Source organism: Apium graveolens, chromosome 9 (genome assembly GCF_009905375.1).
Source record: "Apium graveolens cultivar Ventura chromosome 9, ASM990537v1, whole genome shotgun sequence".
Classification (NCBI taxonomy): Eukaryota; Viridiplantae; Streptophyta; class Magnoliopsida; order Apiales; family Apiaceae; genus Apium; species Apium graveolens.
Window position 1 is genome coordinate 278,366,371 of NC_133655.1, and position 24,020 is coordinate 278,390,390.

Here is a 24,020-nt window from a genome sequence, read left to right on the forward strand (position 1 = left end):
AGTAATAAACTATCTAAAATAATATTTTTGGTAAGATTTTAACATAAGGAAAATATTATATTTTTACACTAAAAAATCTATAAATCGCTATAATAATATATTTTCCCCTACTACCTAGGCTATTACTTTAAATATATTTAACTGTTCTAAAAAAACTAAGAATATCGTGTATTATATAATTATCATGAATTCATATAATTAAAAAAAGTAGAAATAAAAAAATTTAAATAAACAAATTTAAGAATTTAATTCAAAATATATTTCTTTAAAAATATTATATAATATTAAAAAAAATTGTGCATCTGTGCGTCGCATGGGTTATAAACTAGTAATAATAAAAGCCGAATCTTGATAATTATGTCAAAAAATTATTGTTAATTATCAAAATTATATATAAATCAAACAAGTTAATTATCTAAATGGTGGTATTGTCCAAAAAATGTAAAAATTTGTAACAATTCTATAATTATAAAGTATATTCTAAAATTCAAAAAGTCTATGAAAACTTTATTGATTTAAATAAATTATCTCTAATAATTTTTTCTTTTAAAAATATAATTTATAGGTTACAATTTATCAAACACATCAAAAACTTATAATTAAAATTTTCCATATCACTTATATAACATTTTTTACTTAAAATCATGAGTTACATTTTATTAAAAAAACTCAAACATTTCCTAAAACTTAAGAAAATGACAATTTATGTCACAGTAATTGTGACAGTATGCTCGTGCAATTTTCTCCAGATTAATGATAGTGAACAAGATTATAAACAGAGAATTTAGCTGAAAAAAGGATTATAAACAGAGCAATGTTACGTTAAAGGAGTATATCTGCATCTTAAAATTGTGTATTGGAACATAGTTTAGCAGTTGTGCAAATGATGAAACTAATTTTATTTAATTTCATTAAAAATGTTTTTATAGCTATATAACAGAGAGGAGAATAAAAAGGATGATTTATGGACTCTTTTTGTCTCTAAATTAGGATCTCGTTGACATGCAATTATATTATATACATCATATATTAGATTATTTATATGATGAGTTCCCGGGAAAGAAATGTGACAAGATTTATGAAAACTGTGTTTGGTGGGGTGGTTTAAACAACTAAAATATTAGAGGGGGTTAGATAACTAAAAATTTGGTAAATAGTCAAATAATGCACCTAATAGATAGTAACATATGGTTATGGTTCACCTGCTGCTTGCTGCTCATGCCTTCCCAGCAAAGTTTCAAGTACAAAAAGATTATAATCTTTATTATTATAAAATCAAATCCTAACTTATGAGCTTTGACAATTTCATAAACCATTGTTTTATTCTTAAAATTACTAGGAGGAGTGTAATGAAGTCAAAATGTTGGAAAATAATTGGTGGATACAGAAAGATAGTTGATGTTTTGGTGGAAAGGGGAACACAAAATGCCTGTCTAGTTTCTATTTCAATGCATGAATAATTGTGTTTTGTCACATTTCAGTGGGTGAATACTGCATACAACTCCATTATCTTCTTTCTGCTTTTTATTATCCTTGTGTCCTGGTGCTAAACTAATTCATCTTCCAATAAGCCATCTCCTGTCAGTATGTAGATACCGAAACTGGGTTTTGTAGGATAAAATCTAGGGTTATAATTCGGGTCAAGCGAGCCGAATTTCGAGCCGAATATATTTTGAGGTGAGTTTAATCAAGTTAAATTGAACCAACTCGTTTAATTAATCGAATTTAAATTTTTACACGAACACGACTTGTTTAATTTCACGAGTCAAGTCGAGTCGAGCCGGCTAATTTAATTAAACAAGTTGGAAACTCTGACCAAACTTAACTAATTTAACTGAACAAGTCGGAAACTGTAACCAAACTCGACTCATTTAACTTAAAATCATAGATCATAAATAAAGATATTTAATTAACCCAATTGAACGTTCGAACTCTACAACTGAAAATAGAAATTTCGTTACATAATATCCGCTCTCATGACGACTTCTACTTTCGCTAAAACACTAAACTAAATTAAATCCCTAATAAATAAGTTTTACTATCTTTGGAGTTTTTGTTCCTTAACTAATCAAAATTGATGTGTATATTGTATACAAACATGTTTTGTAGTATGCGTCCAAAGATACGTACTAAGTATGAAATATCATAAATTTATCTCATTTTAATTGAATGAGTCAAATATAACACATGCATCTGAACACAATTAAAAAAATCGAAATTATTATAAGATAAATTTTTGGTCATCTCAGCTCTCCAAGACAAGGAGGATATATTTAATTTGATCAATCACTCTCGGCGCATCTGTAAAAACCCCAAAATAATTTTTCTTGCCGAAAAAAAAAATCAAGTATATTTGGCTATTTTACGACCGAACCAATCCCCATACCTATTGTTTACCTGAGTCGTTACGCAAACACACACCCATATTTTTGCTCTTGCAGTACAACCCCCTCAAAAACACGAAGTACAAAGGACAAATTCATAATTTCACTCTCTCTCAATTCAATTAAACTACAAATCTAAAGGTTATAACAGTAATTTAACGAAATCTCAACTCCATTTACGTCATTTTATCTCCCTAACCCCCACCTTTTACCAACTTTTTCAATTATAAAAACCTCTCTCGTTTCTCCCTCCACATTTCTCTCTCTACGTATATATTTCACATCTCTCCTACAACATTACAACAGTCTCTCTCTCTCTCTCTCTCTCGTTTTTATAATCTCTCTCCATCGCTCCCTCCCATTACTAATGGCGCCGAGTGTTAAACTGACCGGAAAAACCTCACCGGACGGCGATCTGGAGGACGTCCGGCTTCTCGATGAATACGAAGACGAAGAAGTGAAACTGAGTGAAGAAATGAGGAGAATTCAGGTGAGAATCACCGGAATGACATGTGCGGCGTGTTCGAATTCTGTCGAAAATGCTCTGATTACCTTAAATGGCGTTGTTAGAGCTTCTGTTGCGCTTCTTCAGAACAAAGCCGACGTCGTTTTTCATCCTTCTCTCGTCACTGTTAGTGCCTTACCACCCGTGATCACACTTTTACACTTTCGTATTTTTGTTCTCACGTTAAAATATGTTCTCGCGTTAAAACTGTTCTCACCTCAACGCGACGCCAGACTATATGATTTAAAAACACGTTGAAAATGTTCTTGAATATATGTATTGATTTAATTATACACTACATGATTATGATTTGATTATCATTAGTGTTGAACAAGCTACGTTTTATTATTAATTTAGCTTTAGTGACTTTTATTTATTTATAACTTATGCTCTGCATTTTTATATTATTTTGTGCCTTCTTTAGTTTGAAGTAAATTATTTTGTGCCTTCTTTAGTTTGAAGAGCTTTTTATTAATTGAATATTAGCTTAATACAGTTCATATACTTTGAAGTGATCTGACTTTTTCGAGATATTATTAGCTGTTATACATCTGTATTTCTGCTAATTAAAACTAACGAATTAACGATGCTGTACCTGGCAGAATCAGATATTATATATGCTACAGATTGATATTCGTTTGTGAAATAGATTCTAGTTTTACGACGAGTTGCATTACGGTAATGGTACTGAGTTTTTATTGTGTGACGGTTGCAAGTAAAATGGCCTAGAGTCTTTGTGATTAATTTTAATACCGTTTCAGGATGATGACATTAAGAATGCAATTGAAGATGCCGGTTTTGAGGCAGAGATTGAACCGGAAACTAGTACATCTCAAACAAATTCACATGGAAATGTGGTGGGACAGTTTACTATAGGAGGCATGACGTGTGCAGCCTGTGTAAATTCGGTTGAAGGAATTTTGAGAAAGCTTCCTGGTGTGAAGAGGGCAGTGGTGGCATTGTCTACCTCTTTAGGCGAAGTTGAATATGATCCTACTGTAATTAGTAAGGATGACATAGTGGATGCTATTGAAGATGCTGGATTTGAAGGTTCACTTGTACAGAGCAGCCAACAAGATAAAATTATCTTAGTAGTTAATGGGATAGCGAGTGATTTTGATGTACAGCTATTAGAGGGAATACTCTGCAACTTGAAAGGTGTGCGGCAGTTCTGTTTCAATAAAAAATCAAGAGAACTAGAAGTTCTTTTTGATCCCATGGTTCTTGGTTCTAGATTCCTTGTCGATGAGATTGAAGGAGGTAGCTACGGAAAATTTAATCTACGTGTCAGAAACCCTTATACAAGAATGACTTCTAAGGATCTTGAAGAATCTTCAAAAATGTTTCGCCTTTTCACAGCCAGTCTCATTCTCAGCGTGAGTCTCATTTTTAATTCTGCCACTAGGTTACGTATCAACCTTACGGGTGCATTTTACAAGAATAAAGTTATTACAAGTAGAATCTAGTGTATCCTAGTATTGCTAAGCTGGATTGCTCCTTTTGCCATCTTACATATATCCTGGATATGCGTAGTCATTACAATGATATTTATGAATAGTTCTTTTCTTAAGGCATACACTAGATCTGCAGATACTTTAGTATGCACACTTTCTGTATAAAATAGCATGTCAAAAGCCATTTGCACACTGCAAGGAATTACATACATTTTTCGTCATCTTTGTCAATTGATTCAGTTTTAACTTCTTGCCAGATTCCTGTCATTATCATGCGATTTGTTTGCCCAAGCATCCCTATACTGTATTCCTTATTGCTTCGGCAATGTGGGCCATTCCAGATGGGTGATTGGTTAAAATGGGCCTTAGTGAGTGTTGTGCAGTTTGTTATTGGGAAGAGATTTTATGTTGCAGCTTGGAGAGCTCTTAGAAATGGTTCTACAAACATGGATGTTCTTGTAGCATTAGGAACTTCGGCTTCGTACTTCTATTCTGTCTATGCACTAATATATGGTGCAGTAACTGGTTTTTGGTCACCTACGTACTTTGAAACCAGTGCGATGCTGATAACATTTGTGCTACTAGGGAAGTATTTGGAAACTCTTGCGAAAGGAAAAACTTCAGATGCTATAAAGAAGTTGGTAGAACTGACACCAGCAACAGCTTTGCTACTACTCAAAGACAAGGGTATGCTGCTTTGACATGAAAATGAATGTGTGAGATTCGTTTTTTGACAGACTGAGGGTTCTTTTCTGCTTTCACATCATTCTCCCCCGATTATATTCTTCTCCAAAAAGGATGCACAATAAGTTTTGGCGCATTATTAGATTCCATAAGTTTAAGTTTGACAAACATCACTTCTAATGGTTTTTCCTATGTACTATGTCTGTGGGATTGTTAATAATCTTTTATATGTAATTTAACAAATTAATGTAGTTTCTCTTGCATTATTAACAGGTGGCAAGGTTATTGGAGAAAGGGAGATAGATTCTCTTCTGATTCAGCTCGGTGACATGCTAAAAGTTCTGCCTGGCACAAAAGTTCCCGTGGATGGCATGGTTGTTTGGGGTTCAAGTTATGTTAATGAGAGTATGGTTACTGGTGAATCTGAACCAGTTTCAAAGGCTGCTAATGCCGCAGTTATTGGTGGTACAATAAATTTAAATGGTTCCCTTCACATACAAGCAACAAAAATAGGTTCCGACACAGTTTTAAGCCAGATTATTTCTCTGGTTGAGACAGCACAAATGTCGAAAGCTCCCATTCAGAAATTTGCTGATTACGTAAGTTTCAACTGTTGTCTTACATCTTATTGTTCTTTATGCTTAAGGCAGTGTTCTAATTTTTTAAATTGCATGTATAATTAAATTGCATGTATAATTGCTAACTGCACCAAAACAAAATTTGTTTTGCTTGGATCCCTAGTGCTGTAGTGCAGATTCTAAATTCTGCAATAAACACTGAATATATATAATACATAGTCAAGCGGTGTGCTTTATGCTGATTGAGAGAGGTATTTAATGTGTATATCATTTCTAAGTCCAAATTATAGGATTTATAGGCTAAGTCTGGTTTAACTTTCTGCAGAAGTGTATGATTTGTCAACACCCTTGGTTAGACGTATAGTTTTTTTAATTATAATAATCTTTGATATGGTATTGCATGAATGTTGTATCAGCAGAATGGTTGATGCACCATGCTAGTCCAGTAGTTATATGTAAAGTAATCGAAATGATAGAAAACATTAGATTTGTTTTAACAAGATTTAGATATATAATGTTGCAAAAATAGAAGGGGAACAGAAAGTCAGTGCTCTTAGAACATCGCAGGGGTAATGATCAAGTTGATGAAAATATTTTAGCAACAGGCTCCTATAATTTGTCTGGTTCAGATCTTTATTCAGAAATTTATTATGCTTTGGTTTGTATATAGGTCAAGGACTTGTGTATTTTTCTCACCTGAGTATATATCTTTTCAACTTGCAGGTGGCAAGTATTTTTGTCCCTACTGTCGTTGCTTTCTCATTGCTGACACTAATTGGGTGGTAAGTTCACAACTATCTTTGGACAGTTTGATGCAAGTAAATATTTTGATATCAAATATCAAATGTTATATTGGTTTCATCTCAAATGTAATTTTGTAGGTATATCGGTGGAGTTTTTGGTTTCTATCCAGTAGAATGGCTTCCTGAAAGTAGCAATTACTTTGTTTTTGCCCTCATGTTTGCGATATCCGTGGTAGTGATTGCTTGTCCATGTGCACTTGGATTGGCAACCCCAACAGCTGTCATGGTTGCAACGGGGGTTGGAGCTAATCATGGTGTGCTAATTAAAGGAGGGGATGCATTGGAGAGGGCACAGATGGTAAAATATGTTGTGTTTGATAAAACAGGAACTTTAACCCAAGGAAAAGCTACGGTCACAACTGCAAAAGTTTTTGCAGAAATGGATCGTGGGGAATTTCTCACATTGGTAGCTTCGGCAGAGGTAACTATAAATATCCCACGCTAGTTTCTCCCATTATGTAACGGTAGTATAACTTGTCAAGAACAATTATACTAGTGTTGTGTAATCTATAATTATGTATGCTTTGAGCTATTTTTCAAGATCCAGGTACTTAATATAAGCTTATCAGTGAACTTCATTTGTAAACCAAGTTCGATACCATTTTAAATTCTAATGGTTTATCGTTAAGCCAAAAGAGCTAATATCTCCTTTTAAATTTACATTCAAGTGTCTTACCACTTTAATAACCTATATATTGTCTTATGGCTGGTCTGGTGATTTATGATTTAGGCTAGCAGTGAACATCCTTTAGCAAAAGCAGTAATGGAATATGCTCGCCATTTTCACTTCTTCGAAGACCCTTCGGCTACCACAGAAATTCAGTACCTTGAGAAGGAGCCTAAATACTCAGGATGGCTTCTGGAAGCATCTGATTTCACTGCTCTTCCCGGAAGAGGTGTCCAATGTCTTATCAATGGAAAACGGATTTTGGTAAGTGTTTGTTGCAACTTTTTATCTAAGAATAACTCAGTTAAGACAAAAAGAAGAGATTAGTTAAAAAGGAAACACAAGGCCAATCTCTATTAAAATGGTTAATAACTTTTGGTTTTTTTGCTTATATAAGATCCTTGATCATGAATATTCAACAGGTTGGTAATCGTAGTTTGCTTACAGAAAACGATGTTGCTATTCCAACTGATACAGAGAATTTTCTGGTAGAACTAGAAGAAAGTGCAAAGACAGGCATACTAGTGGCATATGATGCCGTCTTAATTGGCATTCTCGGAATAGCTGATCCACTAAAGAGAGAAGCTGCTGTAGTAGTAGAAGGCCTCATGAAAATGGGTGTGAAACCTGTCATGGTCACCGGGGATAACTGGAGGACAGCTCATGCTGTAGCGAAGGAGGTAGGTACTTTTTTATGGGTTAAACATGCATCACATGCATACAAATATGCAATGGTTTTCACTTTAATCCTTTATTACAAAATTAAAGCCACACAGTAAAATTAGTTAATTCAGTATAAACCGTGTAAGCCACTGTAGGAGTTATTGCCTTCAAATTTTGAAGATTCTCCCTATTGGATCATAATACCACTGTGTAGGAGTCATTGGTGCATCCTTTGCAATTAAATCATTATAAATTTATATGAAACAGAATAAAAAGAACATTACATGTTTCATATGTCTACATTAAGTGTCTTCATGCTCATGTATTATGTGTCTTCATGCTCAGGTATTATGTGTCTTCATGCTCAGGTGCATTTTACGCTGATTTGGACTACTTCATCCCTATGAATTTTTAAATTTTAGTATGCCTTCTATTGAATTTGTTTTGGCTTGTTTGGGAACTACGAATTCATTTGAAATGAATTTCATGTTCCCAAACACAATCTTAAGGTGATTAATCTATGCCATTGTCTGCTTTTGAGAATTTCCTCTCCTGTTTTGATCAAGGTTGCTGCTGCTTCTTCCTCATTTGAAAGTAGTTCTGTTTCTAGTTTAAGCCGGATAAAATTCATGATCATTGAATGGTTTGGAGAGTAATCACTAATCAGGGAACGCAGCAAAACTCCGGATAAGTCATTGCTTAAGTATTATACTATTATTACTTAATAACATTAACTTTGTGTGCAGCTTGGTATTCATGACGTACGAGCAGAGGTAATGCCGGCTGGAAAAGCTGATGTCATTCGTTCATTTCAAAAAGATGGAAGCACGGTTGCTATGGTGGGTGATGGTATCAACGATTCACCAGCTTTAGCTGCAGCAGATGTTGGTATGGCTATCGGGGCAGGAACAGACATTGCAATCGAAGCAGCCGATTATGTGTTGATGAGAAATAATCTAGAGGATGTAATAACGGCCATTGATCTTTCAAGAAAGACGTTCAACCGAATCAGATTAAATTATGTGTTTGCAATGGCCTACAATGTCATCGCAATTCCTATAGCTGCTGGAGTTTTTTACCCTCTCGTAAAGCTCAGATTGCCTCCATGGGCAGCCGGTACATGTATGGCTCTGTCATCTGTAAGTGTCGTGTGCTCTTCTTTACTTCTTAGAAGATACAAAAGACCCAGACTAACTACAATTCTGGAAATAACTATAGAGTAGAAATTTACCTGTTAAAAATCAAAAATTAAGGAAATGCAGGGGAGGGAGGAGGGGATGGATGTGTGACAATACCTGGTTCACAATTTTTGTGTATTCATATCTTTTTCAACCATCAGGGTGTTCTTCATCACCCTTGTTAATGTAAATTTAGTTTCCGTAAATTTTTAATCAGTTTTTATGCTGCTTTCTTGGCAAGAAAAATCCTTCTCCCCTTGTTTCAGAAGTAGGAAACTGCATCAAAGGTCAATTTGTGACAGTTAAGGCCTTGCTGACTTATTTTATCTATTTTTTTCTAAAAAAATAGAAGAAGCTACAATAAGGACTTCAATCACTTCACATTTAGGAGAGATCTGTTATTGATATGTGAGTTGTTTTTATGAAATTACATGCTGTAGGCCTGTAACTAGTTAAATCAATCAAATTCTTGTTGAAATGATATTATCCCACATTTCAGAGAAACTTTTGTTCAAGCATGTTGCAAACTATAATCAGCCTTCGATTGTTTATATCCATCCTGTTTCAGTGTAGTTAGTCAGTCTTCTAAAGCAGCACCTACTTGCATTAAAGCATAAAAACTCTTGATTAACTTGCACATGAGTCTACTATCAAGAGTATGAAAAGACACAGGTTGCACATCACCTCCAATTCGAATTCCCATTCCAGAATACCCCTATGGTAATGACATGAATACCTCTTTTTGAAAGTCTTCATGTAAAAATGCTTTTGTAAGAGTAGCACCGCGTTTGTAAATATTTTAAAACGGTAAGTTTTTTATGTATAAATATTCAATCCTCCTTTCTTATTATTCACACTTATTGTTTCCATCAAAATTTTTTTTACAAAAAAGATGAATCCAAATAATCTCCCATCTTCAAATCAGCAAAATTCAAATTCTCAAAATCCAAATGCACAATTTCCATATCCATATCCAAGTCCCTATTTTCCAAATCCACAAAATTTTACTAATTCTCAAAATCCAAATTTTCAATATTAATTTTCACATTCTCAAAATTCTCAATTTCCATTTTCATATCCTCAAAATTTTCCATATTAATTTTCATTTCCACCATTTTCAAATCCACAATTTGAAACCCAACAAACACCGATCAATATCCAAAATTCTCCAAAATCGCAAGTGCCGGCTTTTGGTCACGAAAATATTATTGGTCTAAATGACGATTGCAAAGAAATCGAACATTTACGAGAAATTACGGGTTGTACTGATCAAAAAGCCGAAGCATTTTGGGAGCGAATGACCTTTTTTTATCATAGGTAACCCGCAGCCGCTAACCTGCGACACGCTCTGACTTAGGAGACATAATCATAAATTCTCCTCCCGTGGGATTCGAACTTGTGACCAAGAAGATAGTTATCCCCTCTTTAACCAGTTGAGCCAACCCTTGTGAGCGGGAGCGAATGACTTGGTTGAGCATATCTTGCAGTTTCATAATAATCGTTATTTTTTTAATATTGTAATATTTAAATTTAATATTTTCTCGTATAACGTTTTTTATTTAGAGTTTTAAATAATATGGTGCATTTTAATTATGGGGTTTTTTTATTTTATTAATAATCTTAAAAAATTAATCATTTTAATTTAATTATTATAATTTTATTTTATTTTATAGTTTAAAAGTAAAATTATTTTATTAGTAAATTGAATAAATAATATTAATTTATATTACCCATTCTACCAAAAACTAAGCTGCAAAATATAAAAATAATATATTCAAAACCGTGAAATGGGCCGCCCATTGGAGAGCATTGACCTGTTTTTCTACTAACCTACTTTTCCTTACTTGGAACCTACGTGGAGTCTAAAAAATTAGAAAACGGGTACTGGGCGCTGGGATGCTCTAAAACATCTGCAGCGCTCTGGACAACTTCTATAAATTAGTGGCCCTATATTCGGTCCAGATAAGCAAAACTTAGTCACAAAGTGGAGCCGGCCAATTTGCTCCACCCAATCTGCCCAATCTTTTTTTATTTTATTGTTATTTTTTAATATGCTACATGTACCATTTGATAACTCCTGGTGGCGGGGCTGCTCCTTCGACGTCGTGTCTGGATCTTTCGCCGCTGTGGGGGTGTAGCTGTGGTGGGATTCCTACAAAACAACACCGAAAGGGGGTTTGGGTCCCGCGACGCCTCCGGTGTGAAAGTAAGAATTCGCTTTTGGGGAAGATGAAGATAGATATGAATGCAAGGTGGTTGTGTGTGTATATGAGTGTGAGAGAGTGATTGGCCCCCAAACCTTACCTTCTTGGGCTATTTATAGCCCAATGATAGGGTTTTGGGGTTCGTACCTTTTAATCGTAGCCATTGGCTCTAGGAGCGGAGGACACCTGGCTGGAGTGAATGCTTTACACGTGACGGTGCGGGACTTGACGAGGAATGTTCTGAGTATCTTCTGACACGTGCCCTGATTATTCCCATGATTGATGGGTGACAGTTGTCCCTGTCATGTGCTTGGGCAAGTGCCTGACGTCTGGGATTTCCCAAGGTTGGAATTGCTGGATTGGGCCAGTTAGGATTGGAGGTGCGTGGGACTGGATTGAGTTAGGAGTCCAGAATCAGTCCTTCCAGGAGCTATATAGAGTAGGAGTCCAGAACTAGTCCATGTAGAAGCTACATGTACTATCATGTGCCCCCCACTCCCTTATGCAGATTTTCTGGATGAGGGAGTAAGTTTGGCTTGTTTGAAGAACATGAGCTTTTGATTCCTGTCTTTGGGAGAATTTGAGCTTTTCTCGCCCCCGAGTCCGGATTGCGTTGAGTTCAGCCAATCAGGAGTAAAGTTGGTTGTCTCTAGAAGAATTTGAGCTTTTCTTGTCTCCTAGTCCGAATTGCGTTGAGTTCAGCAAATCAGGATTAAAGTTGGTTGTCTTTAGAAGAGTTTGAGCTTTTCTTGCCCCCAGTCCGGATTGCGTTGAGTTCAGCCAATCAGGACTAAAGTTGGTTGTCTTTAGAAGAATTTGAGTTTTTCTTGCCTCCCAGTCCGGATTGCGTTGAGTTCAGCCAATGAGGACTAAAGTTGGTTGTCTTTAGAAGAGTTTGAGCTTTTCTTTCCCCCAGTACGGATTGCGTTGAGTTCAGCCAATCAAGACTAAAGTTGGTTATCTTTAGAAGAATTTGAGCTTTTCCTGCCCCCAGTCCGGATTGTGTTGAGTTCGGCCAATCAGGACTAAAGGTTGTTGTCTTTGGAAGAATTTAAGCTTTTCTTGCCCCCCGTCCGGATTGCGTTGAGTTCAGCCGATCAGGACTAAGGTTGGTTATTCTTAGAAGAGTTTGAGCTTTCCTTTCCCCCAGTTCAGATTGCGTTGAGTTCAGCTAATCAGGACTAAAGTTTATTTTTTTAGAAGAATTTAAGCTTTTCTTGCCCTCAGTCCGGATTTTGTTGAGTTCGGCCAATCAGGACTAAAGGTTGTTGTCTTAGGAATAATTTAAGCTTTTCTTGCCCCCCAGTCCGGATTGCGTTGAGTTCAGCCGATCAGGACTAAGGTTGGTTATTCTTAGGAGAGTTTGAGTTTTTCTTGCCCCCGGTCCGGATTGCATTGGGGTAAGGAGTCCGGACTTGGAAGTTTAAACGGTTTTGGGATTCCCCCCCAATGATTTGAATTGTTATAGTTGTCTTTTTTAAAAGACGTGTTGTAATAATGACTCTTCATTAATCACTGTGTACGATGGGCAATCAGGATGTTGTCACGTGTCGTGGCTGATAGGATTCACCGTGCCTATAAAAGGCACTCCTCCTCTCCCTTTTCTTTTTTACCTTCTTTTACTTTCTCTTCTCGCTTTTGTCTTCTTGTTTTCTCTGAAGCTTTTCGGAATTTTTTCTCAAGATCTTCTACTGGTGTGCCGCCGTTGCCCGGTCTTCTCCAATCTCTCCGTAATCTCTTTCTTGTAAGCTTTCTTCTTCTTTTTTTGTTTCTTTCTTTAAGTTTGTTGTTCAATTAATTTTTATGCTTCCATTGTAGTGTTTTTGTGTTTTCATATTTGGTTTCAGTTGAATATTTGTGTATATATCACTGTGTGTATATGTTTTTTGTTCTTTTTACGGGTTTGATTTTGGATAATTGTGTTTCTGGGATTAGGGTTTTTTGGTTGAGTCCGGACTAGATTGCTGAGTCCGGACTTGTAGCTTTGTATTTGGTTAAATGATTCTTTTGTGTTTCTGTGGCTTGAGTCTGTACTCAGGTGTTAGTTCTAGGGTTTTTGTAGTCCGGACTTTTGCTGATGGTTGTTCTGTTTGTGTTTGTGTATTGGCTTTTGAGCTTCGGGTTTCCGGACTGTTTGCTTTTAACTTTAAATAAAATGGGACATAAGGTAGTCCGGACCATGTAGTTTTCAAGATAAATAAACTGTAGGGATTTAGACTAACCTTTATCACTTATTTTAGGTTTATGGTCCGGACTAAAGCTCGTGCAAGGGCTTACATCTCCTGCTATCTGGTTCGGATTTAGATTCATCTAGTGACTCTGAGCGCATTGATATGGGAAGAAGGCGAAACTAAGTGTTGCTAGGATATCTTCTAGGAAGGTGCCTTGCACTCCTGAGGGTTTATGGGTTGACACTCCGGGCTATTTTATCACCAAGAGTGATGAGATAGAGAATAGCTTCTATTATAGAAGTATTAGGTCCGGGTACGCGAGGCAGCCTAATGCTGGTCCGGGGCCATACGATAAGGCTGAATTTGACAGAAAGTTCGCAGTTGGAGGGTCCGGATCCAATGCTTCTGTGGATGAAGGGCCTCAGAGCAACGCCGTCTCAAGGCCGGAGGCTGATGCGAATGACAGGGATCCCGAGCAGAATGTTGAGGTGGAGATGGGTGATGAATTTGCGAATCTAGAGGAGCTTGAGCCTCTTGGAGAGGTCCCGGAGGTGGAAGGTGTCCGGAAAAAGAAAAGGCTCCGGAGTTCTTGGACGAAGCCTCCCCGGGCTCAAAATGTCGATGTTGGTGCTGGGTCCGGAGTTGATAAGGGAAAAGGCTTAGATGTTGAGAGTCCGGTGAATCGTAGCCCGAAGCTTGAAGTTAAAGTTGCTCGTTTCATGGATGGGATCCCTACTCAGGATGACTAGAAGAAGATGAATCAGTCCGGATTTGACGTAACTATGAATGAATGCTCCCGGCTCTGGGGTCGGGTACATTATTTTTATGTTCTTGTTTTGCTTCTATTCCTTTGCCTTAGAACAATTTTCTAAGAAGTACGTCTATTCTTTTACAGCTTGGCGGTTATATGGCCGGATCTGCTTCTCTGGCGTATCATGAGCTGAAGGATGCCCGAACTTCCATTGCTGATAAGGATGCTGAGATCAAGAACTTGAGGGATCAAATTATAGTCAAGGATACTTCCCTGTCCGGACTCAATAAGCACCTTACTGGTGTTACGACCCGGGATGAAAATGCTGAGAAAGAAGCTGCTGATTTAAAGTCTGGACTGGCTGAGCTCCGGAAGCAGCTTTCTTCTGTAAGGCCGGAATCTGAAGTTATTGGTGCCTTCAAAAATTCTGAGAAGTATGACCGAGCTATTGCCAATGCTGGTGCTCCGGAGATTGGTCGTTGTTGGTTGGTTGTCGAGAGGCATATTAAGACCAATCCGGAGGCAGACTGGGATAACTTTGTTCAAGAATTTATAAAGGCTAAGGAAGATATAGAGGCTGGACTCGGGGAGCCGGAGCCGTTTGATGGTCCTTGCCCCAGTTTCCTTCCTCCCAATGCTCCGGAGTCTTAATTTTCTTTGAATTATAATTTGATGTTTCTTTGAGACTTTTAATCCTTTGTAATATTCGTACTTGGCTCCGGGCTCACTTTAGTCCGGTTAAATTATGAATGTTTACTTTTATTTTCTTTTATTTTGAGCTTTGTTTCCGTAGTTTATTCTTGCCTTAGAAATCTTTTCTAAGTTTAGGATGTTCGCTCTAGTCCAGAGTCATGTTTGGTCCGGGCTAGCGGTTGCTCATGTTTACTTGGAAAATAATTCCAAGTAAATATGTTTGCTCTAGTCCTGACTCATGTTTGGTCTGGACTAGTGGTTGTTTACTTAGAAAATAATTCCAAGAAATGTGTTTGCTCTAGTCCTAACTTATAGCTTGTCCGGGCTAGTGGTTGCTTTGTTTTTACTTAAAAAATAATTCCAAGTAAATATGTTTGCCCTAGTCCGGACTAGTGGTTGCTTATCTTTACTAAAAAAATAATTCTAAGTAAATGTTTTTGATCTAGTCCAGACTCGTATTTGGTCCGGACTAGTGGTTGCTTATTTTTACTTAGAAAATAATTTGAAATAAATATGTTTGCTCTAGTCCAGACTCATAGCTTGTCCGGACTAGTGGTTTCTTATTTTTACTTAGAAAATAGTTCTAAGTAAATATGTTTGCTCTAGTCCAGACTCATAGCTTGGCCAGACTAGTGGTTGCTTATTTTTACTTAGAAAATAGTTCTAAGTAAATGTTTTTGCTCTAGTCCAGACTCGTATTTGGTCCGAACTAGTGGTTGCTTATTTTTACTTAGAAAATAATTCTAAGTAAATATGTTTACTCTAGTCCAGACTCATAGCTTGTCCGGACCAGTGGTTGCTTATTTTTACTTAGAAAATAGTTCTAAGTAAATATGTTTGCTCTAGTCCAGACTCATAGCTTGGCCGGACTAGTGGTTGCTTATTTTTACTTAGAAAATAGTTCTAAGTAAATGTTTTTGCTCTAGTCCAGACTCGTATTTGGTCCGGACTAGTGGGTTGTTTTAATAATTATAAAATGAGAAATGCTTTTCATTAATCCGAAGTTTCATTCATACAAATCATGAGTAAAAACAAACTGGTTGCTTGCCATATTGGCTACAAGATTTTGGTTGCTTTGTTTGTTTTCTCCTATTGGTAGAATTTTCTTATCCTTAGTCCATGTCAAGTATTTGGGACTTCTGAGCCATCCATGTTCAGGAATTTGTAGGTTCTTGGCCTCAAGACTTCTTTGACCTTGTATGGTCCTTCCTATTTGGGCATTAGTTTTTTCAGGTGTTTGGGGGATCTGATGCTTCTGTGTCTCGAAGGACTAAGTCTCCCACTTGGAAGTTTTTGACTCTGGACTTCTTACTAAAGTGCTCTCTTGTCTTCTCCTTGTATTTTTCCATCCTTTCTACAGCTTGGTCTCGAACCTCATCAATTAGCTCCATGTCTGTTATGAGTCCTTCTTCGTTGGCTTCTTCATCAAAGTTTATTGCTCTGTGAGAAGGAGATCCCACTTCAATAGGAAGCATTGCTTCTGTGTCATATGCTAGTTTGAATGGAGTTTCTCTGGTGTTTGTCCTGGGGCTTGTCCTGTAGGACCATAGCACACTTGGCAGTTCTTCTGGCCATTTGCTCTTACTTTCTTTGAGTCTCTTTTCAATACCTCAGAGCAGGATTCTGTTGGTAACTTCTACTTGACCGTTTCCTTGGAGATATACTATTGATGATTTTTGTGCTTGGCCATTAATTTAATTTAGATATAAAATAATATTATTAGAATGTGTGACATGCAATTGGCTTGTGGCCACTGCCCAGATTTTCGATTCATTACACTATAATGTAATAAAGATCCCAAATCCAAGATATACTGTCCTAGACGGTAATTGGCCACAAAAAACTGGTACGCTACGGGTGCTCTAACATCCATTTGAACAATAAAGCAATCATGCATAGCTGTCGAAGCTAGAAGATTATGCATGTAATATCCCATAATTTTTAAAATTAGATTATTAATTGAATAATAGAATAAAAAGGATTAAAATTAGACAAGGACTAGGATTTAAAATTGAATTAGACTAATGAGCCTAAAATTTGGATCCAATTCTAATATGGATAACTTGTAGGTTAAGATATAGGGTTTTGTATCGTTATAAATACATCCTAATCGTTTTCCTCATTTTTAATATCAAAATTCGTAGGGGCTTTTCTTCAAAAATCAGCAGTCTTGTAAAATTCATAGAAAATTCATCGTAAGTCAGAATTCAGTGATTCTGGTCTTTTCAGAGAGGTCTTTTCGTTATCTTCAGCTTTTGTGTTTCGTATTTTCCAAGAAAATATCGTTTAAAGGGTCAAAAAGAGTAAATTCAGATCTGGTCAGGCTTTGAGGTAAGTACTTTTTGACTTGCTTTTATATTCGGAAAAGTTTTGATACTCTGATTTTTGAATTTCGTATAAGATAAAAGAATTCTGTTTCGAACTGTATAAGAAATAAGATACGAGAATCTTTTGAAAACCAGTCTCTACGTTTTCGAACTTGTTCGTAATTTACGCTATAGTTCTGGAACTAGCCTTAGATACCCTTAGTAGGCGCACGAGTGTGCAACTTTAGATACCTATTAAGGGCACATAATTATTGAACTTTAGATACCGACCACTGGCAAAGTGTGGTATATAAGAATAAGAATAAGAATTAGATGCCGGCTACTGGCAAAGTATGGCCGTAGATCAAGACTGTGTTATTTATAAGAATTATCGTTTCGTTATGTTTTACTCTGTTCTGATCTGTTATAAAAATCTGCTATCTTCTATTTTAAATTCTGAATTTTAAAATATAAAACTTCGGGTTGGATTTATTTTAGAAATTGTTTTTACAAAATTACTATCGTTTTGAGAAAATTTGTTTTATTAAAAACACCCATTATTTTCTGGTTAAATAGTTAGTCAATTTGTACTTGCTGGGCTTTGTAGCTCACCCCTTTTATATTTCAGGTTTCGTATAAGATTCGAGTTGGAAATCATTGGAGTTCGAGGACTTAGGATTGGAGTATATTAAATTTTGGGCTTCCGTTAGCTGCGCTTTTGTAATAGACACCTTTGTAATAGATTTTCGTATTAGTAAATTGTATTTTATTTTAGTTTTGATTTAGAATTAATAGTCCGAAAATGCGGGCTGTTACAGTTGGTATCCAGAGCAGGCTGTCTTTCGGAGTGTATTAGGTATGGGACTAGTACATTCCCTAGGATTCGATCTTGTGGACCATAGTTTGACCTTTGGTAGATCAGGGGGTAGATGGGGTAGATGTGTCTCGAACTTTAGGACTGTTGCGAATTTGGGGACCAAATTCTTTTTAAGGAGGGTAGTATGTAATATCCCGTAATTTTTAGAATTAGATTATTAATTGAATAATAGAATAAAAAGGATTAAAATTAGACAAGGACTAGGATTTAAAATTGAATTAGACTAATGAGCCAAAAATTTGGATCCAATTCTAATATGGATAACTTGTAGGTTAAGATATAGGGTTTTGTATCGTTATAAATACATCCTAATCATTTTCCTCGTTTTTAACATCAAAATTCGTAGGGGCTTTTCTTCAAAAATCAGCAGTCTTGTAAAATTCGTAGAAAATTCATCGTAAGTCAGAATTCAGTGATTCTGGACTTTTCGGAGAGGTCTTTTCGTTATCTTCAGCTTTCATGTTTCGTGTTTTCCAAGAAAATATCATTTAGAGGGTCAAAAAGAGTAAATTCAGATCTGGTCAGGCTTTGAGGTAAATACTTTTTGACTTGCTTTTATATTCGGAAAAGTTTTGATACTCTGATTTTCGAATTTCGTATAAGATAAAAGAATTCTGTTTCGAACTGTTTAAGAAATAAGATACGAGAATCTTTTGAAACCCAGTCTCTACGTTTTCGAACCCGTTCGTAATTTACGCTATAGTTCTGGAACTAGCCTTAGATACCCTTAGTAGGCGCACGAGTGTGCAACTTTAGATACCTATTAAGGGCGCGTAATTATTGAACTTTAGATGCCGGCCACTGACAAAGTGTGGTATATAAGAATAAGAATAAGAATTAGATGCCGACTACTGGCAAAGTGTGGCCGTAGATCAAGACTGTGGTATTTATAAGAATTATCGTTTCGTTATGTTTTACTCTGTTCTGATCTGTTATAAAAATCTGCTATCTTCTGTTTTAAATTCTGAATTTTAAAATATAAAACTTCGGGTTGAATTTATTTTAGAAATTGTTTTTACAAAATTACTATCGTTTTGAGAAAATTTGTTTTATTAAAAACACCCATTGTTTTTCGGTTAAATAGTTAGTCAATTTGTACTTGCTGGGATTTGTAGCTCACCCCTTTTATATTTCAGGTTTCGTATAAGATTCGAGTTGGAAATCATTGGAGTTCGAGGACTTAGGATTGGAGTATATTAAATTTTGGGCTTCTGTTAGCTGCGCTTTTATAATAGACACCTTTGTAATAGATTTTCGTATTAGTAAATTGTATTTTATTTTAGTTTTGATTTAGAATTAATAGTCCGGAAGTGCGGGCTGTTACAATGCACAATTGTCATTTTTTCAACTGGAGCAAATGTGTCCACTGATAATCCCAAATCACCCCCGGGGACTTCTCCTTGTTGGGCCCGGACTCAAGCTCCGTTTGGACAGAAATGACGGTGACGTGAGGTGTAGCTGTAGGGTGGGAACCTACAAAACAGAACCGGAGGGGGGTGGCGTCCCTGCGGCACCTCCGCCGTGAAAATGAGAAAGGGTTTTAAGGAGAAAAGGGGCAAAACGGGAATTATGCAAGTATTTTTATGGTGTGTACGTGTGTGTGTATGTAAGTAAATGTGAGAGAGATTGTATGTAATAACCCCAATTTTTGGAAATTTTTGAAACCCTTATGAATAGTGATTTTGCAGATTATTGCTGAATAAGAAAACTGTTCATGCCACACTATGTAGGGTTTCTTTTATGAATATTCTGAGATTGTATTGGTACTCTATATGATATATAAGTGTACGTAAAGATCGTCAGAATCCAAATTTGAACCTTTTGATTTTTCCCGAAAATCCACCAGATATCGAAAGAATTGAGTATAAGGTAACAGGATAAAAAAGGATTTAAATTAAAGGATTATAAGAGAGGATCATAAAATGATTATAATGTATTGAGAAAGGTTAAGGAAACCCAAGTAATAAGATTCCGGGTATGATCCCTCAAACGAGAACGAAAGTTAAGCGAACCGTATAACAGATCAGCGGTCATTAGGCAAACAATTAGGAAGTTAATCAAGGAGGTTAGGGATGATGAGGTCATCCAACCAATAAGAAGAGGGCAAGTAAGGGATGCTGACATCACAAGGTGACATAAGCATGACATAGGAGGGAAGAAGGTGTGGATGAATGATAACCACACAAAGTTCAAGGTTAATAAGGTAATTAACCAAAATCAAAACAAAAACAACCAAGGCAAATCAAAACAAATCACAAAAAACACAAAACACTCCATTTTCTTCATGAAGCTCTCGGCTTCTTTCTTAGCAAAAGGGAAGTCCAAGCTCCTCCACTTGCTAATTTACAAGGTAATTATCCTAGCTTCTCCTAGTTAAGTTACATACTTTCTAGAAATCTTAGCTTCAAAATCCTTTCCTAGCATTTCCTATAAATCATTCAAGAAAATGGTGAATAGTACTTTCCTGAAATTAATTTTTGTGTTCTTGATTTCTTTGAAAGAACAAGCTTGTAGGAGGTTAGATTAAGGCTTCCATGGGCATTCCAAGGATCTTTCATGGATTAAAAGCTTCAAGGAAGGTATAACTCTTCATTATCTTAGCATTTAGTTGTTTGGTATAAATGATTATGATGATGGAATGAGAGATTAAGTGTAGTAGTTGTTTTGTCATGTTGAGATCTTAGTGGTTAAGTGCTTTTGTTGATTTTGGAGTTAAAAAGTAGCACTAGTTGTTCTTGATGATTCATGGTATGATTTGAGCTTGGTTTAAATGGTTTAAAGTGGTTGATGAGTGATATGGTCATATGGTTGTATTGGGATTGATTGGTGATGATTTGGTGTTGAATTGGTTGGTAAAATTTTGGGAAATCGCGTAAACATAGCCGTCGTAATGTCCGATTTACTTTAGGCTGTTTTTGTTCTTAACATTAGTACCTGTGAACTCACTGCTAGGTTTTGACCATTGCCATGATTAGATAGTTCATGTTAAGAGCTTCGTTTTGAGATGTAGTTCGTTTGATTACGATGTACGGTTTAGGAGAAACGACCGTTTTAAGTAACGGTGTTTCGCGACCGAACCGTTACCACTCGCCTTACTTTGAAACATAGGTTAAAGACCTTAAAGGACTAATTGGAGTATAAATCATTTATGTAAAGTGTATTAGGCAGTTGGTAAGACACTCGCGAAAGAATCGCCTTAAAACCCTTAATGGTTAATTTATTAAAAATGGTGGAGCTGAGGATACTCGAGCGACTTAAGTAAATCGTTAAGCGCGAAAGCGAACGGTAGGACTCTAAATGGTTAAAGTCTAGTTTCTTAAGCGACCGGGGTTTAATTCCGACTTATGTTGTTGTTCATAGGTTATCAGACCCACTCTAAGCTTAAGCCTATCCGGGAGCACTCAGGCAAGTTTTCTACCCGTATAACTGTTGTTGTGATGTATATGTGTATATGCATGATCTTGTGATAAATGCATATTTGTTATTAGCAAATTCTTGCGATATATTGGAGCATGTGATATGGTATATATGCATGCCTATTTCGTATTCTTGATTTATATATCTGTTGGTTCAAATGCTTATTAGTTGCATAATACCTATGCTAGAGATAAGCAGTAGTGGCGTATACTCTTAGTATAGGGGACCCAAATGCGAACATTTTCTAAACTGGGAGTCGATGTTCCCGAGTATATTATATATATATATATTTATTTATATATATATGGATGTAGTTTTCAAAACTATTGATCGAATAAGGTTTATTCGATAACTTTATTTTATTTAATGAATATTATTTGAATATTTATTCGAGGACTTATGACTCTGTTTATTCTATTTAATGATTATTATTTGAATATTCATTTGAGGATGTATGACTCCGTTTATTTTATTTAATGAATATTAATTATAATATTCATTCGAGGTATTATGACTCCGCTTATTATTTAATAATATTCTTTATTTTATTAAAGAATAATGTTTCGATAATCAAACTTATTTTCGATTATTCAAATAAAGATAGTACTTTCGTATAAGTATATCTTTGGTTATTTAATATCCATTTCAAGTATGAGTTTTAAAACTTCAACTTCGAATATTTTTATAAGGATTATCTTTCTGAGAATATTATTTAAATAATAATATTCAGATATTTCTAATATATCAAGACTGATTTATTTTAATAAATCAGCAGTACTCCAAACATTCTTAAAAATGTTTTCGAGTCTTCAAAATGATTTTTAAAGTTAGAGTGGACCCCAAAACCCATTTTTATATTTAAGATCTTCCTTTCAAAGGGGATTTAAATACTCGCTCAAAACCTGGGGGGATCCGGCTCTGTGGTGTATTTTACATTCGCAACTTGGTTGCTGTTTTGAGAAAACAATTTGATTACTTGCCCAACGTTCGGGAAGTAAGTCCATCTAATTGAGTCGGCATAAGCGACAGGCCGGGGTACGGTCTATCAAAGTGTAAGTGGCTGGGTGGAAGTCCATCAACGCGTAAGAGGCCGGGTGGCGGTCCAGCACAAGGTCCTTATGTGGCCAGGGTAATGACCGGTGGGGGATTCATCCATCTACTAGTAGAAAAGGTTACTTATTGGTATCTTTGCCTGATCAGCAAGATATCAGGTTTATGCCAAAATTTCTTTTCTTTCCAAATTCATTGGATATTGTAACTCTGTTCATACTTTACATGACAGAGGTTTTCAGGAAATGTATGAGAGATATATATAGGTGTATATATATATCGGGACTTAATGAAGTATCTCGTAACTTCATTTCATTCAATAATATTTCAAAGATTGAATCTATTCAAGTATTATCTTGTAGTCTCATCTATGTGATGAACTTTTGAAACTAATTATAACTTGAACGGTGGTAGTTCAAGTAGTATTTGGAAAAGATATAAGTAAATTGGAGTATCTTGTAACTTCATCTTTTAAACTTATATCTAGTAAATGATTATCTTATGTATGTCAAAGATTTTCAGAAAAACGTTGAGACAAGGTTAGATATATGAGATCACCTTGCAACGATAGTTTTATACAGTTATAAACTGGAACTCTGTGTATATTATGCATGGAAGAGGACTTGCAAGATTTTGAAAAGTATATATGTATATATACTGAATATTTTGTGACTTCATCGCATTAAGATATCAAACTTGGTTCATTTCTTTTGACCAAGACTTTCATGAGTACTATGAGAAGGCTCATATATTGTTAATCATTATACATATTATTTTGGTGGGCTTGCTGCTCACCCTTGCTTTCTTCTTTCATCACACAACAACAGATAGAAAAGATGAACATGACCAAGCTCCTAATTCGCGAGTGGATAGGAAACGTTCCGCAGTTTCCTATAGGCATTGATGTCGCTATAGCTGAGGTAGGAACTACCAATAGGCTAGGCTTCAACTTTTGATGTACCAGCTTTATTTATATTTATGAATTGTAATAATGGCAAAGAAATGTAAATTTATTCAGAAACCCTTTTAAGGTGTATTGGCAGATAATTGTGGAATAAAATGACTTGTGATTATTTTTGGATATTCATCTCTGAGACTATAACTTGTGGTGTGTGTGTTTATTGTGGGGTCACAGTACAGAGTAGTTGATTATTTATTAAGATTGGGTGTTATTAAGGGAAATGGAACTCGTGACAACACGGATCCCCGACCCCGAATTTGGGGGTGTTACAGAAGTGGTATCAGAGCCAAGCGTTATAAACCTCAGAGATGATGTGACGTTAAGATAATAAGTTCACTAAGATAATAAGAACTCTTGCCAAGTTCATAGTCGGGCTACCTAACGTAGTACTGACAGTTAAAACTTTACGGGAACCCTTATAAATATTGTGATAGTAACATAGTTCATTCTCGTATAGGGCAGCGGGGCACCGAACCCTGAGGTTCAGGAGCATCAACATGAGGATGTTTTATTACAAGTTGGAGATCAAATTGTGAATCCGATAGAGCACCCTAATGAGGGACCGGATGAGATTCATATTGAGAATGTAGCGGTTGAGGATGTTGTCCTAGAAGGGATTATTGCTGAGGAGGATCCCGTGAAGGATCCTGACAAGAATGAATAAAGGACCACTG

The 24,020-nt window shown here is 36.0% G+C and overlaps 1 protein-coding gene across 2 annotated transcripts; it reads left to right on the top strand.

Moving 5' to 3' along the window:
• The first annotated feature begins 2,634 nt into the window (after nucleotides 1-2,634).
• Nucleotides 2,635-9,416, top strand: LOC141684381 (copper-transporting ATPase RAN1-like). Of its 2 annotated transcripts, none has more exons than XM_074489308.1 (9): nucleotides 2,635-3,015; nucleotides 3,651-4,265; nucleotides 4,601-5,030; nucleotides 5,301-5,626; nucleotides 6,329-6,387; nucleotides 6,487-6,829; nucleotides 7,139-7,339; nucleotides 7,498-7,755; nucleotides 8,305-8,469. In XM_074489308.1, exons 1-9 carry the CDS (start codon nucleotides 2,752-2,754, stop codon nucleotides 8,392-8,394), a joined length of 2,586 nt encoding a protein of 861 aa, XP_074345409.1. In that variant the 5' UTR covers nucleotides 2,635-2,751; the 3' UTR covers nucleotides 8,395-8,469. The 2 variants fall into 2 exon arrangements, with proteins under 2 accessions (XP_074345409.1, XP_074345408.1); XM_074489307.1 differs by lacking the exon at nucleotides 8,305-8,469 and adding an exon at nucleotides 8,485-9,416 and having other exon boundaries at nucleotides 2,639-3,015.
• The last annotated feature ends 14,604 nt before the right edge of the window (nucleotides 9,417-24,020 follow it).

What these genes read in the sequence shown, in the direction of transcription:
- LOC141684381 (XM_074489307.1), top strand. Translation starts at nt 2,752, where the DNA reads ATGGCGCCGAGTGTTAAACTGACCGGAAAAACCTCACCGGACGGCGAT. An exon ending in TTGCTGACACTAATTGGGTG is followed by an intron (nt 6,388 to 6,486) that starts GTAAGTTCACAA and finishes GTAATTTTGTAG; the next exon opens with GTATATCGGTGGAGTTTTTG. An exon ending in TCAATGGAAAACGGATTTTG is followed by an intron (nt 7,340 to 7,497) that starts GTAAGTGTTTGT and finishes AATATTCAACAG; the next exon opens with GTTGGTAATCGTAGTTTGCT.